At 33.8% G+C, this 18382-nt stretch overlaps 2 protein-coding genes across 4 annotated transcripts in view; both read left to right on the top strand.

The window, feature by feature from the left end:
* Positions 1-18382, top strand: part of LOC110370558 (diuretic hormone receptor) — a 167572-nt gene that overhangs the window by 46873 nt on the left and 102317 nt on the right. The window lies entirely within an intron of this gene.
* On the top strand, positions 6200-8982 carry LOC110376172 (tigger transposable element-derived protein 6). Its single transcript, XM_021334563.3, has 2 exons — positions 6200-6480; positions 6672-8982. The coding sequence occupies exon 2, from the start codon at positions 6673-6675 to the stop codon at positions 8770-8772; it is 2100 nt and encodes a 699-aa protein (XP_021190238.3). The 5' UTR covers positions 6200-6480; position 6672; the 3' UTR covers positions 8773-8982.

The following is an 18382-nucleotide window of genomic DNA, read 5'->3' as shown; positions in this document are numbered from 1 at the left end:
ATTATCGTATGGCATTTGTAATGTTTGTTCAAGTCGTAAAGAAAGGACAAAGTAAAAAAGAGCCATAATTTTAATAAATTAAGTTTGTTTTTGTTTGTCTATTTACGACTTAGTTAATTAGGTAGGTGCCGTGCTTAATTTATGACTCAAACTTATTTTTACTATTTCCAGAAATGCGTCTGTAAAAACATGAAGGGATCAAAAGAGGTTTTTGTTTCTAATCAATCACTTACCGTAAAATAACTATGATTATCATATATCCAAAGTTCGCAAGAAAAATCGCCAGTGTGAAAATGCTCCGACAACATGTCAACAATTAAAATGTAATTACTCAGGAAACAAAACTTAGCAAAATCAAAATTAGAACCAAACTATTTTCAAAAGAGTTTTGACACGTACAAAGACAAAAGCAACAAGACATAAGACATTCGGCCTACTTTTCCCCTGTATCACATTTAGCAGTGGAAGTAGATCTATCAAAACATGCACCACTGTTTACAAGTTTACAATATCAGATATGCAGCGAACTGTCTGACAGATCCAAATATCGGAGCGGATTCCTGGACGAACGCCAAGCCCACCATTGTACGCCGATCCCTAGAAATAGGTACATCAACATTAAATAGTTTTATTGTGATCCAATAGATTTTCTTGAGTCAGGTATTATTGGGCTATTTTTGAACGGATTTGATGGTCTAGATTTTGATGCAACAAAAATGTTGTGACGTATAAAAATTTTGTTGAAGGAGATTGGAAATTTTCCGTTAGGTTAGAGTGTAAGTGATAGATTTAATAAAAATATTGATAGGAATATTTCTTATCAATTGCGTGAGAAGACTAAATAAACTTTAACTTTAAATCTAGTTTATTAAGGTCCTAACATCTGTCATTTATACAGCTAATAACAATTATATAAACCATCAACTACAACAAAAGCGCACCCAACTCCATACAATGCGCCTTCTTTCAATCCCTCGATGAAATAAAGAAAATAAACAATAACACATCAGCTACACGAGTTATACTTCAAAAGTTTACATTGTATCCAACACTGAATAGAATCCAGTCCGCGGTTTAAATTCTTAACAAAAGATCCAGTCGCGTCGTACATATTGTATCTGTTGGGAACTACCGTTCTGCCTATATAAATTGTCTTTGTTTAACTATATTCTGAAATAACGTATGTATAACTTTTTGGTGACGTTCCCAAAAAAAGGTCTTCTTCTCGGAGTATTTATTATGCTACTGCAGTCTATGGTCGGTAGACTGTTCGTTATTTGAAAGTAGTTAGCATATTTATCAGCTACGCTGACAGCTTTTGATCGATCATAAAGGTGCAACAGTTGTCCCGATTATATAGTCCACAGAATATTCGAGAATCAAGAATGGGAACAGATTTCTCTCATGTTTGCGTTGCATCTGAATTAATCTTATTTTATATCACATAATTTTTCCAATTTTAACTAATGTCATTTGTGTCTTGTTGCAGGTACTTATACCAGAAATCATGCAGTAACTCTTGTCACCACAGTATGTGATATAAAACTATCTTCATACATTAAATCAAAACATTAACTTATTTTATTGACACCCCAAATAGATGTATTAATTCATACAATTATTAAATAACAATATATAGCTATTTGCAGAATGTCAACACAGACTGACTTAATAAATAAAATATTTAATCAGGACTCTCGCGAGCAAATAAACACACCATATTGCAGAAATACAGATGAAAATAATTAATACAAATAATAAAATACAATAGTACCAGTGTTAACATAAATAAAGCCTACAGTCAAACTTCACACACATTTTACTATGTAAATAATTCTCCATTTTGCAAGCTTTTAGTGAAGACTAAAAGGAATTTCAACCAACCTTGTCATATATTGACAAAGTTCCTCAAGGTTAGGAACTTCAATTTATATCAGCCCTGAGACTTCAAAGGTCAATGGGTCAGCATGCCATTAAATTGTATGGAGGATATCAGATAAATGATGATATACGTAGTACCTATGTATATGCTCATAGTTATGCCACCGATATTGAATAACCACTTTAAAATGATAATATTATGTTACGTCCAGAATACATAGGCCCTTTATACACATCGCCGTATGTCACAACAAACGTCAATGAAGTGTCAAACTCAGTACATTTACACCAATTTACACTGAGTTCTCTATTTCGTCGCGTATATGCATGTACACTGGACGTGCCAACGTTGAATTGGGTGGATGACTAGGTCAAAAATAAATTACGTTGTCATATTCATTTAGTGAAGCATCTAAAAATAATGTCACTTCCATTTATCGTTTTGATGGAATAATTGATTAAATTTTTTTATTGATAATATAAGCTAAATAAGAATCCAGTTTGATGTGAAAAATCTGTGACGTCATATGTTGCGCTTACATACATATTGCAAAGAAAGTGACAGTTTTTGACAGTTAAATAAAAGTAATGAATTTGACTCGTTGGAAACTACCGTATTGAACAAATGTGTTCTTATTGCAACAGTCAATTGTTTTCTTGAGATAGAGTTGTTCTTCTAGGATATTGACAAAGTTAGAGCTCACTGAGGGCTTATCGAAACTTTTTTCTTACAAAGTAATATATTACTGTTTAATATAAGAATTTTTAATATTTATAATTAACAAGACGATTAACGCTCAATCCTTCTCCGCGTGATAGGAGGCCTGTGCCCAGCAGTGGGACGATAAAAAGGCTGGAACAGACAAGATATCATAACGCTACAAATACTTTGTTATCACAATGATATATTCTAAACTCAATATCCCAGTTATTTCAATTTCCACTACAAATTCCTTTAACATGAAAATCCAGGCATGTTTGCAGTACATTACACGTTACCTACATAGCTAAGAACCATAGATTAATCCAATAACTTTGTTGTACAGATAACAACACTTCTTGTTACGAAGAGGCTGCGCGCGTGTATCTGTTGGAAGATCTTTGATATTAATTGCGTACATTAATGGGTAATGGACTGGAATAGGTTTTAAGCTAATCATTTTACGTGGAGGATTTTGAAGGAATTTGATGATATGGTTTTAAAATAAAATTATGTAATTAACGTTAAAGTAAGAGCTTTAAATGGTTGTACCTTATGATTGAAATGATAAGTGCACAGATGCTTGATCAAAACGGTCATCAGAATTATTTTCACAATATTTTGTTTTTTATCAATTTGTGTTTTTGATAGTTAGGATAGATATACCTACCTACATTCTTTTCCTGGAATAATAAATGTAACTCAAAACCTCGTTACTTTTGACGAGGCTTTGTAAAGGAACACAAAACAAAACCTGATTGATTTAACAAAACAAAAACAAAACCATATCAAAGAAAATTCGCCATGGAATGCTATCGCATATAAAATGGAAATGTGTCCCAAATTCATAGCTTTTTGAGGACGCACTTGAATCTAATTTAGCACAGATAATATTATCAGTCGGTTAGATTGCATTCAGAAGTCCACTTCGATAAGGTCTATATTTTAATTGATATAGCTTTTTATGCACTCATTTTTTTATACTGGGACTTATCGAAATATTATGAACCTAACCTGAATTAATTATATACACGAAATAAAAATTAGAAAAAACGTACCTAAATTCTTGTCATTGGCAAACCATAACTTCCACTTTTGTTTTCCCAATCAACTTTAAAATAACATTTTACTAATAGATTTCCCCTTTACCAAGAAACAAGAAACCTAAGCAACCAAGACTGCCTCTTTGCATAATAAAACGCAACTTACATCCAATACGACGCTTACATTAAATATTCATATGTTAAGAGCCTGATAACAGAACGATGATCACATTATTACAAGGATGATGGCTGGATCCAACATGGCGGCTGGTAATTAAAAAATAATTAACCGCTGATGAGGTGGGTATATCGGGGTACAGTCTGAACATGTTATCAAGAGAATCTTAAGATATTGGAATCAATATTATGAATAGTAATCGGTGAAAAATACTTACTGCAATGCTATAAAACAATTATTAAATGCTTTTAAGATTTATACCTGAGAAAAAAAAATGAGGATATAATGTCGTAGCCATATCGTAGATTTGACCACTTCATGAAATGGTCGAATTGATTAAATGAATGGTCGATTGAATGAAATAAAGTAGATATCAAAAAATATTCGTTAAGAAATTTCAGTTTCTTGGTTCAATATTCCTAAAATTCATATTTAAATTGGGTAATAGGTAAATATGTAGGTCCCTTGGTAGCTACTTACCTACAGTAAGCTTGAAGGAAAAATGAAGACATAAATAAAACGAAGAGAGAAATTAAAACTCGTATTTACGATATTTTTTCACAAAGGTCGATATAAAATTCTGTTCAAAGAAGACGAAGCCTTTGATGATAATAAATAAATGTGAAACAGATACATACATTAATATCGGAAGCAAACGTTACTGATATTAATTATAGAAATAACGCAATATGCGTGGGCATTGCTTAATTTAATCGCGCGGGCATCGTTTTGATATTACCTATATTCAGTCTATTTCCATTTTAATAATTATGTATATAAGTACCTACTCTGCTGTTAATATAATTATATAAGCAAGTAGATACTAAGCTGTTAATAATTTATTTTCTTAGTAAAAACTATACAGGTAAATGTCAATCACATTTCTCAGAGATGCAATTTCTTAAAAAGCACTTAAGAAAAATATCCTTAAATGTGAGAAGTTTAAACAATCTTTAATCAGGTAAAGTTTAATTGTACTTTTTACTTATGCTTAAGTTCTCTATACTGTATGTATAGGTAAACATTCTTGGCGGCCGTTACGTGTGGTCAGAAGCCAGTAAGTCTGACACCAGTCTAACCAAGGGGTATTGGGTTGTCAGGGTTACTGGGTTGAGGAGGTCAGGCAGGGCAGTCGCTCCTTGTAAAGCACTGGTACTCAGCTACATCTGGTGAGACTGGAAGCCGACCCCCATATGGTTGGGAAAAAGGCTCGGAGGATGACTGTATGTATCAAGGAAATTCATTGTCATCAACTAACTAAATCTTAGCCCCTGACTGGTACCGAGAAATTTAGAGCAAGCCAATAGCATGATCTAGGAATAAGCTCTAACCAGAAATTCAATATGTCAAGCTTAGAAGTCACCACTAACGATATTTCTGAAAATCCCCATCAATTTCAATCTCATACGTGTAGCTACCTGTGACACCTAGGAATAATACAATTTGCAAGTTTAGTTTTTTCGTTTACACTGATTTCCAGTAAATCTACACAATGTATATACTTGTTCTGTATAATTTTAGTTTTTCTAACCTAGTAGACATACATGGGCGGCCATGGAGTTTGTTGCGCCACTTATTTTTCAAAAAAAAAAAACAGAAAGTGATAAAGAGTAGGCATTTTGGAGGCTGTCTTTTGAAGTTTCAAAAGTGCTGATATATCAGTCTAATTAGATTTTTTACATTTAATATGCAAATTTATGCGTCGTGATACTCAAACAACATCGTTTAAAAGAAATCTATTAGGTACATACCTATTAAATTGTATAAAAAATAACCTCGCATTACGGAACTGTTAAAAAGATCACCCCTCGCGAAGCTCCAACATTGTTGTTGAAAAATCTCGAATGTTCCATTTATAACGTTAACGATGTCAGTGGCAGTCCTAAGGTTACTCTTTGTATCCTTCTGAATGTGCGCCGAATTCCATTGCCGGGTAAATATATATAAAAATATACCAGATATAATGTTAACATACCACAATGTGTATGGCAGTTCGTGATATTAAATATATCTTGTGAAATGTGCGATTACGCGTTACGACATTCCGTATTTGAATTTGAACATTCGAAGAACATTTTCATTCCGATTTCGAACGTATGCAACGTTTCTTTTCTTAACTTATAAAAATAAGGTTAATCGCAGAAAATCTTGTCTATGATAGTTTTAAGCGCCACAGAGCGCTGATATTATTGTAGCACAGGCTTAGAGTGGACTTGAAGCTTTTGCTACGCGGCACACATAAAAATTCTTTACACACGAGCATGGTCTTGTGGAATAAAAGCGTTTTATTTTGTTTCTCTATTATACAACTTATTTTCCTGGTATTTTAAGCTTACGCTTTGTGACAAGTTTTCCTACTTTAATATAAAAATAGTAGGATAGGGGACAAGGAGGTAAGACGGGGTAGCGGGTAAGACGGGGTACCCAGCGAAATTCACAGTTCAAATGGACCAATCACGTTCGTTCATTCATCGTTCGACGCGTCGCCATGACACTTGTCAGTTGACCGGCGTTTCGCGGTTCACAAGTACGCAGTGTCGAAAAAAAAACAAAAAAAGTGTTTTACTGCAAATTGTATATCATATTTTGTTTAGGTTTGACACGTGACTGTTGTTTGTTAAATAACGTTAGCTGGTGAGGTGTTGCTGTGATTGACGCTTAAACTAACCTATAATAAGGTAAGCATTGTGTTTTCTTAAGATTGTCAGCTGTTTATTTTATTCGTTATTTTTTTTACAAAATAGCTCTGCAGGCAAGATGGGGCAACGGGGTACCCCATCTTGCCCCCAATGAAAATAATTTTATTTTTGTTTGTTTTCCGTAAAAAATAGTATGTTTTTTGTCAGCTTATTATAGTTTACCTTTTTAGAATGGTTCGTGACTACAAACGCACGACTGACAGAGGGTCGTGGTCCGAAGAGTCCATGCGAGAAGCTGTTCAAGCGGTTTTGGATGGAAAAATGGGATATTATAAAGCAGCGAAACAATTTAATGTGCCACAGACGACACTGGAGAGAAAAGTTAAGGCTGCTCGACCACTATTAAATGAGACATCTAAAGAAAACTTACCCTTATCCATACCAATTAAAGTACCATTGGGTCCTAGGCAGCCTGTTTTTTCTTTATCTGAAGAGAAGGAGCTTTGTGCCTATTTACTAGAAATGGAAGAGAGGTTATATGGACTTACGGTTAAAGATGTAAAGACATTAGTATACCAGTTAGCAAATAAAAATAATAAGCCTAATCCATTCAACGATGAGAAAAAAGAAGCTGGTAGAGAGTGGATAAATGGCTTCCTAAAACGACACCCAGAGCTTTCGATTAGAAAGCCTGAAAATACTTCTGCTGCCAGAGCATCTGGTTTTAACAAAGTTGCAGTCGAAAAATTCTTCAATTTCCTCGGCAACGTATACGATGAGCACCAACTAACTCCTGACCGTATATATAACTGTGATGAGACGGGGGTTTCTGTTGTCCCAAAGACAAATTCAAAGATAATCGCTAAAAGAGGACGGAAACAAGTTGGGGCCATAGTTTCAGCAGAACGAGGACAGACGGTAACGGTCGAAATATGCTTCAGTGCAGCTGGAAATTACATGCCACCTATGCTTATATTTCCTCGAAAAAGGAATAATCCAGAGCTGATGGTAAATTCACAAGCTGGTGCTTGGGGCACATGTAGTGATTCGGGCTGGATTAATTCCGAGCTGTTCCTTCAATGGTTTAAGAGATTTGTGATTTTCAGTGGAGCATCTAAAGAGAGACCCGTGCTTCTTTTGCTGGATGGGCACAGCACCCACACTCAGAATATCGACCTGATCAATGAAGCTAGAGCTCATGGTGTTATAATCTTGTGTTTTCCTCCACACACGACACACCGTTTACAAGTAGCGGATGTTGCGTTCATGCGGCCATTGAGCGTTTATTATGAACAAGCCGTTACAGCCTGGCTGCGCTCTAACCCTGGACTAGTCGTTACAATCCGCCAAGTCGCTGAAATATTTGGAAATGCTTTTGTTCAAGCAGCCACTATGTCTACCGCAGTAAATGGATTTCGTAAATGTGGGATTTGGCCCTATAATCCAAACGTATTTTCTGAAACAGATTTTGCCCCTTCTTTGACAACCGAGATCCAATTAAATGAAAGTCAAATTTCCACAAACCGAGAAGTATTTCAAGATACAAGCAATATCACTAGCGTCCAAACTTCAGACACCGTAGCTGTACAAACAGCTGATAATTCTGCGACTTTTAGCAGAGACGTAATTGATGATTCTTTGCCAGGGTGTTCCCACTGGAGTCCCAGGATAGTTTATCAGGAATCGGCACCGCATCAAACTAAAGACCAACCGAATACATCACAAGCAGAACAAAATCAATCCAACGAGCAGACGCAGTCACTAGAACTAGCTGAAAACCCTGTTTGTCAGGAACCAGAGACATCACAACCAGCTAAAGTGCCCAGATGCGGTAAAAGCGACAGTAGCTTTGTTTTGACTTCTCCAAAAGAACTCTTTCCACTTCCGCTTACTAAAAAATCCTTTCGTGTTGCTAAAAAGCGTGGGAAAACAGCAATTATCACGTCGTCTCCCTACAAACAAGAATTAGAAGTCATCGCCCAGAAAAAAAAAGAGGCTGAACAGAAAAAAATAGAGAAAATAGAAGCAAAAAAGAGAAAAGATGAATTAAAAAAACAGAAGAAAACTACTACAAAAGCTCAAAATAAAAAATCTAAGAAGAATAACCGATCAGCGAAAACAGCAAAACAGCGAAGAGTCTCATCATCTGAAGATGAAAGTGAAGAAGAGGGGGACACGCCATGTATGTATTGTGAGGAAGTATATTCCGTTTCCATTGAAGGGTGGATATCATGCTCACTATGTGGAAGGTGGGCTCATATTAGCTGCGCAGGAATAGATGATGATGATGACGAAGCCATCCATATCTGCGAGTTCTGCCAAGTCAAATAATCATCTTTCTCTGTGAAGAATTCTCATTACCCCATCTTACCTCAGGGGGGTACCCCATCTTACCAGCACCATGGGGCAAGACGGGGCAAAATACCTTTTTTTTATTTTTATTTTTTTCTCTTAAATGTGTTGCCAAAAGTTCCTAATGACACCAAATATTAGAATAGTAATAATTTTTTGTTAATTAAAAAATAAATATGATTGTTTCAATATGTATTTTTTTATATTATTGACCTTTAAAGCTTAAGTACCCCATCTTGCCACCCTCTCCCCTAAATGTTGTTTTAACGTAACAGTCACTAATGGGCATAAAGCCTATTTTTCACGTTCAATTTATTTTTATCAGAAAGACAAGCAATAATAAATTAAATATTGTAATTTAATATAATTCAACCTTTAAAATATATAAAGAAAAAAAAGAATTATCGTTTAATTTTCGAACACCCAATAAACAATATCATAAGCTTCAATAAATTCATAAATTGAACGAACCATTCGATAAATGAACAGTATAAACAGCCCAACCGCACACCGCCAATCAGAGCGCGGTACGCCGCACCGTAGTGACATCTAATGAAACTCACATTCGTTCACACTCCACGTACCTACTGACAACTCAGTAATACGATCCGATCCACGGTTTTTTTGTAATTACGAGAACGAACATGAAGTGACTTTGGCTGTCGAACTGATACGAGAAGTCACTTTTGTGCGAGATTTGTAGGTGAAAATTGATTGAGTTTTGACTAGTTTTTCCGATGGTGCTTCAAATTGACTAACTGGGATTGCGTTGACACTTTTCTCTACTTTAGCAAACAAGAACAGAATTGAAATAACTTTCTATTTACCATTTTTTGTTGAATATTTTTGTTGTATCACTAGCTCACGTCCATATATCTTAACTTAAACAAAATAACGTTCCTTTTCACAGTAGCCAAACAACTTTACTTTCGAATTCAATTAAGCCAGCGTCTGCAATAAGCGAGCGGTGAATGTCATTATTTCTAATAATGGTTGAGTGTAAGTAATGCAGTACAGAAATTTAATTTACTCGGAGCAGACGGTGTAGGATCATCCTTTAGCTTTTATAATATAAAATGCATTTTCTTCCACGTAAAAGAATTTCATGGAGTGTCTTTTCCAACCTTTGTTTCGTCCTGTTCTATGGCAACCGTGATTGTTGAAAGCATTTGACATTTCGTAAAAGAGCCTTATAATTGTGTAGTTTAAAATTACTTTTATTATGCAAACAACCATTCTCAAATTCTATGTCAAAATTATAGTATACCATGTCCAATGGAATCCAGGTAGAGGTCCAATTAAAAAAATATTTTAGAGTTTGATTCACACCTAACAGACTGCTGGCTTTTTATCCTGGAACCAACGAAATAGTTACCACGGGACGCGTATATGCTATTAGGTACCTATTTTTCTCCAGCCATCACCAAGAAAAACTTGTCAAACTACGGAAAGGACTTAGTCAAACATGACCTACACAACCCAACTCTTTACACTGAAAAGGCAAGATGTTACAAATCAAGTTCAACAATTCGACCCATCCTTTTCTTGACACAAGTCAATGGTATTATGGCGAAAAAAAAACTTGTACATAATGAACAAAACGAAATATAATAAAAGCAGCTTATTAAAGACTTATGGCGCAACCAAAAAGGAGGGTTCTTGATAATTTTATAAAGAGGGGCTTCTCTGCCAATTAACACCCTTTAGCGTTCCGCTTAAGTGGACGAGCCACCTTTTAGGCGTCGAACGAACAAGACTGAAGATTTTCCTATCACGCTTTGTGAATTAAATAAGAGAATAGTTCCCTAATTTTCGTTGACTAAGCATTTTATTTTGTGAACTTAAAATTAGGTCTAAGACTTTATTGACAATTAGAAATTACCTAGAAAAAGACTCGAGAGGCCTTTTTCAAAGATGAATTTACGTATTTACACGTTTGTTAAAGTATAACTTAATTTAATTTAACTTTCCAGACACAAAAAGATTGGATTAATGTTAAAAACGAAAAAAAATGCGTGAAGCTCTTTCGACGATAAAATCTCAATAAATAGTGGTTTTGTAGTCTTTGCCATTACCCAAGCGATGCAAAAATAAAAAAGATTCCTACTAAATTACATACCGTAGTTACTCTGCTGCTATGGTTTTATAGTCTTTGGCTGCCTATAATACATGTTAAAATCTGACAGTGTTACAAAAAAAACATGTACGATTCAAGTGAATAACTTAATTCACAAGTGAAACATAACTCATACTTATTTTATTCGTGAAAGTTTTTGTTAAACAGCTAAAAGTGCTACGGTAGCCTAAAATATATAAAGCCTCGGCTATCCATACGGAATAAATATAGATAAAGGAAAAAATCCTTGTGAAGTTTTCGCTAAATTAATCATAACAGATGAAAGGTAACAGGGGGATGGTTGCCATACCTTAAATTAATAATATTTTAATAATTCTTTGATGCTCATGTTTTGCTACACATTGTGGGGAAAATAGGATCTGTTTTGTGAAACATAGAAGTATTTATAAGATATTGAAAATGTAGACGTTTCTTCTATCTCTTTTATTTATTACCCTTATATTCCTTAGATATAGTTTTATTTGTGTAAGCCATGGTTTGGATTGGAAGCAACTTTCGAACAATATTAATAAAATCTTGATTAAGTATCATCATTTCCCGAGCCTTTTCCCAACTATTTTCGGGTCGGCAACAGTATAAATAAACATGAAAGTATAAGTATACAGCACTTGATTATTACAAGAACTCATTAAACAACTCGCTTTCTCTAAGATTATTTCAACAAACTACAAAGCTAATTTCTAAAAAATAAACAATCGACTACAAACTAAAACTATTTCTACGAACTAATTCATAAACAATAAGGGCATAGTCTTTAAGAATTCATTTCCAACGAAGAAGGATTATGCAAAATTTAATCAGGCCACCAGGAACTTGCCAGGAACATTGGCTTTTAATATTTTAAAAGCAATCTTAAAGCTTTATTGAGAGCACCTTGAATATATCGAAGGCGCTTTACATAAGGAAAGTCGCTGCCATATTTTATCCAAGAACTCTTCATCTATGGTAAAATTAACACGATAGTTTGCGTACATTGTTAATTATTTAACGTTGGTTTTATGTGAGCGAATAGGTATACGGAAAATATAGTGAAAACTTGTAGAGGAATATTTTCACTTGATGGAAAAAATTTAGTAAAATACTTTGTTTAGCAGAAGGAGATCCTGTCTATTGAATAACTAAAGAACAGTATGTATTTCAAAACACGCAAAACAATCATCAATTATAATGCTGTTATTTTAACACCTCCACTTGCGATAATACAAAAACCTTTTACCCCAATATTGCTGAATAATTTATAAAAATAAAAATTTCCATAACAACATTTCCGCTGAAACTTTTTAAATAAGCCACATTTCCATTACTTATAGCTATTTATAATCAGTTGAGGAAGATGGTAATTAACTCTTTGAAGTAAAAAGCCTTTATATAAATAAAGTTACCATTTTATAACGTCGGAACAATCAGCTTTCGTCGGCTTCCGTGATATTTTAAAAAGAAAAAGATTATTTACCTTTGTTGCTACACGTTTACCGTGGTAGGAAAACAAGTTTTGATTTTATTAAGTATCCAAACTGCTGGATAAATAGAAAAGTATATTCAAATTATCGTAAAATGCTGAATACATTTAAGTTAGTTAGGCAAATGCGATTTTGAAAACCAAAAAGTTTTCGTTAGTTTAAATACTTCATATTCTAAAAATCCCACTTCTATCAATTACTATCTACAATCACTGTGAATCTTAAATACTTATGTAATTTAATCTTCTTACTGTAATACGATATGGGCCAACAATAGAAGTAGTTAATTACGTCTAAGACAGGTCCTTCTTATTTAGGTACTTCTAAGGTAATTGTTTTACAAGTAATCTGTGACACTTAATTAAGAATTCTTGATCCTTAGTGCTCAGAAAAGTCGTGAAAAGTTGTAAGTTGTAACTGTTTAGTTTTTAGCTACATTTAAAGATATACTTAAAGTGCGCAAATAAATTAATGGATAGAAATAACTATAAGTTTTTCCTCTGAACTTCACTGCGTAGGTCACTTTCAATTTCCTCGACCTTTTTGCACTAACCTTGTCTAAGATCATCAGGCTATCAAATTCCAACCAATATAACATTGAATATAAAAATGTTTGGATAAGATAAGCCCACTCACATTTTGCCATTTTTGATTAAAGGCCATGAATCTATCTAGTCGGCGTACTATAATTGAGAAGCTCTAAGTTATTGTCAAAAATACTTTTTCTGTTGCGATTGCTTGTAGACCAACTTGGCAGTCAATACCTCACACAATAAAATTCCTAAAACAGTTTTAAACTTTCATGATACTCGTATCTATTGTCAATTGACAACATATTTAAAAAAATATAATTCTATATACACATAAAATAAATAAATAAGACCCAGATTTATAAATGGCGCCAAAAAATCCTTATCATCACTACTAACCGGGGGTGTACCAAATACACTGGCAGCCTTGCGCGGTAGCATGGCATTGGTTAACCATAGTCAATTTATATTTTGCTTTGAACCTTTTCTTCATAGCTAATCCCTTCAACCATTATGCACGCCAAAGGAGAATTACTGCCCTTATAATGGATATTTTATTCAACTTGCACGAACCACCCCAGTAATTTAATTTAATGTGAGAAACTTTGCAAGAACATTGTTAGCTCAATAATGTTTTTTCTTAGCAATTGTAGCGATAAAAAATCTTATTAATGCTCCTATGATAATTACGCAGGAAATGAGCGTAATTCTCATTTATTTTTTCTTTTGCTAAATGTACAACTTCTCAGTTTTTCCTTTAGAAAATTACGGTAGGTACCTTTTTCCTATTATTATTAAATTAGTCTGAATATACGTGTAAAGTGTACTAAAATCCTACACTATTCTTACAAAAGAACTAAAACCTTGGCGCAATCGATATTACAAAGATATTGCGTCCAATTTTCACTGGATTTTCATTTAAAGTTGTATGATTTATCGCAACCACTTTCAAGGATTCGCCGATTTTATTAAAGAGATTCACAATCCTATAGAAAGTACATGTTTCAAAGTTAGTGTAGCAAAATCGATTTGATTGTTTTAAAACTAAAGTAATTCAAACTTATTTCTTCAGCGTTGTTCACAAAATTTTCCTGTATTTATGATACCTAAGCCCGGATACTAATTGAGCTTTTTATTTGTGAACAATTTAATTCAAAGAAACTTTAGTAAACTGAGCAACAGATGTCAGTAGTCCCTGAACCCGCGTCTAAAATAGAAAATGTTTTAAAGGCTACACAAACAAGAATTTTCTTCAGGATAAGCCTTTAAGTACCACTGGCCGCTTAGAATGGCGACGGCCACTTTTCAAATAAATTCTACGATTTAATTTTAGAACTTCAATATTCAAATTCAAATATGTATTAGATTCCGTACAATTTTTTTCCAATTTTGTAATTGTTATTATTAGAATATTTTTTTATAATGGCTTATTAGCAAAACGCATTAAAAAGAGCGACCGTTATTGTTCAAAAATATGGTTGTATAATAACATTTTATGGCTGTAGGTCAAGACAATCTATTAAACGTAACCGTTAACTCTAAACAATAATTACGTTAATTGTAAATCATAATTTCTTTATTAACTTTACCTCCAAACAATTTTAAAACCTTTTGTTCAAGTGAAAATTTTCTTTACTTGAACTTAATTTCATAAAAAAGTATTTACTACATTCCAATAAACAGGATGAACAATGATTGAAATATAAAATTTTCTTCTTTGACAAACGCCAGCCTTTTTGTTAAAATCTAATTAAAATGCATTGGCTCTAGATATCGGCGCTGTCAAAGGCTAGTCAGATAGTGGCAATCAAATTATTGTCAGCTGAAAGGGTGTCAGGTCCTTTATTCATAACCATTTCAGAACAAACCTTGAATTTTCTAGTCTACAGAAAATCTACATCTCTTAAAAGATACTTTGTTTTCGACCCCTTTAAAATTCAGAGCCATTTATCAGCATTATTACTGTCATTCCATGATAAAACTTCTTGAAAATAGATCCCGACACTAATACCCCATTACATACTTATTTGAATCTTTTACTAAACTCTGTAACCGAACTTCAAACTTTTATAAAAGATGCGTGACATTATTGAATTAATTCAGTAGAAAATTGACTTAGACATCCAATTACTGTTGAATGTGTTTATAATACCAGACGTAGGAGTCATTCATCTTGTTCGAAAGATTTCGAACATATTCAAAAGAGCCCAGCAAGAAGTTCGCACATCTAATAAGCATTAAAGTGGCTGAGTCACTTCAGAGCACGCTTTCGATACAGAATAACGACGATGCATTGTACTTGAGAGCCGCTTCGTGTCCGATGAGCTTCATAAATCAGCCGCTATACCCAGACCCACTAAATCTACATCAAGTGTCAAGACCTGAGGTCTTGTTAAACTGGCCGGATTAATGTTAGTCGTTAACCGTCAGAGTTTTGCACAGTCGAGGGAATCTTTTGATCCCTTCACATCGCTAACATTTTTTGCGACGGCAGATACTGCGGTTTCATTATACATTTTTACGTATTTATTATTTTTGTGTTTCGGGTAAACAGATAAACAGATTTCAGAAAAATAAAGACGAAGTTTTTCAAGATGATGTTGAGAGGTTTCTGAAGGCGAGAAATATGATATAAAATTTTCTTTGAGCAGAATATTATTGGTGCATTGCAAAATCTAATCTTGTTTGTCAAACGTTTATCGCATGATCGAGTTCTACGGTATTAAGTTCCGAGAAGTCGGATGGCAGTTTCGACAGTCTATTTGCAATACGGGAAACTTTGACGTGAGATTAATTCAGTTTTATCTCATATTCAAATATTCGCATTTTCGACATCTGATTGGATATTCCTCGCTATATTACACTCTATGTATTAAGATGCTAGTTTGGTTAGTAGTTAGTAAAATAATATTAATCTTTTTCTTCCGTATAAAAGCATGGATTAATTAAAATCTAAAATTACTAGCATTCCTGCTTTAACACATTATGGTACAAATCAAATTTTAATCTAAGCACATTTATTCAAATCAGTTCACCCACGTACCTTTACTAGTCTTTTAGTTAAGAAATTGAATTAACGGAACAAACACGTGCCAACTCATGTCTTTTGTGCAAATAATATAATATACAAACTTTGATGTGATTAAGCAGCTTTCCTTTGATTGCATTCAGCATGTATCCACCTCTTGAACATTCAAAACAAACATTTGAATTCTATATTCTACGCTAGGCTGAGCTCAAGATTATTTAATACACTCTTACTACTTACATTCTACATATGTCTATTGAAGTTTGGAGCCATACGTAATCAAAAATAATCTTATTTCTGTCAATTATTAGAAGATAGATGTGTCTAATGTTTTGTGACTATCTTAAGTTGATTTCTGTTCTGAAAACGATCCTTTATACGCATAGGAATTTTATCGGTTTGAAACTTTATTCATCACACTTACTGATAGAATGGTGGCCATGTATCACGTTGGGCCTCACCCGATAACACAATAAGCCTTTTATACGATCCAAACGCGATACATTTCCGATTTGAAGGGACAGGCTACCCTCACCATTCATAGTTATCATATATTTCTCTATACGTATAAATAAAATCTGGGCGAACTACTTAACTGCTGAAAAAGGCATCGTGCTCACGTTTCACCCTCGTCAAGATGGTAAGATATTAATCATATTTTTGGGTATATTTCCGTAAGTTAAATGCAGCTTGCGGTCATTAATGTATTTTGGTACGGGTATGTAGCTGAAGGGCAATTTAAGAGGCCGCTATTTGGTTGTCATCATCATCATCACGTCAGCCATTTTCCGTCCAGTGCTGGTCGCAGACCTCCCCTAACGAGTTCCAACCATCCTGGTATTGGGCGTCCCGAATTAAAATGTAGAATAGTATGTAAATTATGATGCGATAACATTAAGACATCAAGGCTTCCGCGCTTTTAGTTGATATGTAAATTTCAAAGGAATCATACATACATTATGTTATTATGTTCAGCCTCAAGGGTAAGATCATATCATAACATTTTATGATTGTTAGTGAAGCTTTCTCGAAAACATGTCGGTTTTATTACGTTTGATGTGCGGCCAGATTTTGATTAAATAAAAGCTATTTCCTTTCGAATAAACTCCATTGAAATGCTAACAAAAAACTTTAGTGGAAGTGACAAATAGAAGGTCGGTTTTTTAATTTCCTATTCTATTTATCTTTTCTATTTTCAGTTCTGTGATGAAAGTTGAAGGAAAAATGAGAACTATTAGTAATAAAGGAATATTTCTTTAGAAGTAACGAACAAAGCATTACTGAATGACAGGAGTTCTGTTGTTGACAGAATTAGAAAAGTAAATGATAATGTTATATTTACGAATCGTATTCGATGTTATCTTTTTAGTCATAAAGGTTTCCTTGTAACCCTAGATTATTTAATAAAACATTAGGTTCGGCCATAGGTATACTTTCGGCATTGTATACCTGAAATGGTTAAGTATTCAAAACTTTTTGCTACTCGGTTGTCAAAGGTCCCGATTTTTTATTTTTTTTATTCATTCCTTTATTCTTTAAATATATTTTCGATTCCCATTTAAATATAACACTATGCATTATTTATCAACACTTAGCCTTTGAGTCGGAATCTTCTGATAGAGAGAGTGAATGTGTGTGAGTGCAAGACTAATTACCTAACAAGCCCTAGTGTGATAGTCTCACGTAGAAATGTAACAACGACTGCTACTGAGTAGCATTCACAGCATTAATATTGTACGGGGCTTACACCGCCAGATTCGGAATCAAAGATTATATTTTTCCTTCAGTACAAGATTACAATTTGATAACCTTCCTACGACATTACCCCCCACCATATCTGCCAATTTAAGCTTACCTCCCATCAATAGAAAAAGAAGCATATTTACTTGACAAAATACAATATTTTTTCACGTGGAAATGCTGACGGGTTACACAAATTAGCCTTCAGCAGTCAGTGTAATTTGCTTGGTACGTCATTCTGTCAGTTCAGATGCCGTGGTAATGACATGAACGAGGAAAAAATGAAATGCAGAAATTGTTGAATGTCATGTAAATGTTTCTGCTAACAAGCTTCATGGTGAGGCCTTCACAATCAGATTCTTTGAATTATTTGAAAATATCAATAGGTAGATAGTATGCTAACGTTATAAGTAGGTATATTTTTTCTTTCTCTTGTATACTTATATTGGTATGAAATACATGTTATAATGAGTTACAATGAAATACTCAAGCTATGCTCATTCATTAGTACAAATGTGTGGGAAAACTAAAGAATTTTTAAAATACTTTTCCATTATAAAATCATATTGGTATTTCAAACGGTGGTTAATAGAAAAATAGCACAAAGAAAAATATTACATTTTACGAATAACTTTTTCCCATATTATTGGTTGAGGTTTTAGGTCTACTTTGAAGTATTTGATTCAGTTCCAGA

The sequence above is a fragment of the Helicoverpa armigera genome, chromosome 15 (genome assembly GCF_030705265.1).
Source record: "Helicoverpa armigera isolate CAAS_96S chromosome 15, ASM3070526v1, whole genome shotgun sequence".
In the NCBI taxonomy this organism is placed as follows: domain Eukaryota; kingdom Metazoa; phylum Arthropoda; class Insecta; order Lepidoptera; family Noctuidae; genus Helicoverpa; species Helicoverpa armigera.
Note: the sequence above shows the minus strand (reverse complement) of the source record. Positions and strands in the feature narration are given on the sequence as shown.

Excerpts from the sequence above, each read along its gene's own strand:
- LOC110376172 (XM_021334563.3), top strand. The coding sequence starts at position 6,673 with ATGGTTCGTGACTACAAACGCACGACTGACAGAGGGTCGTGGTCCGAA.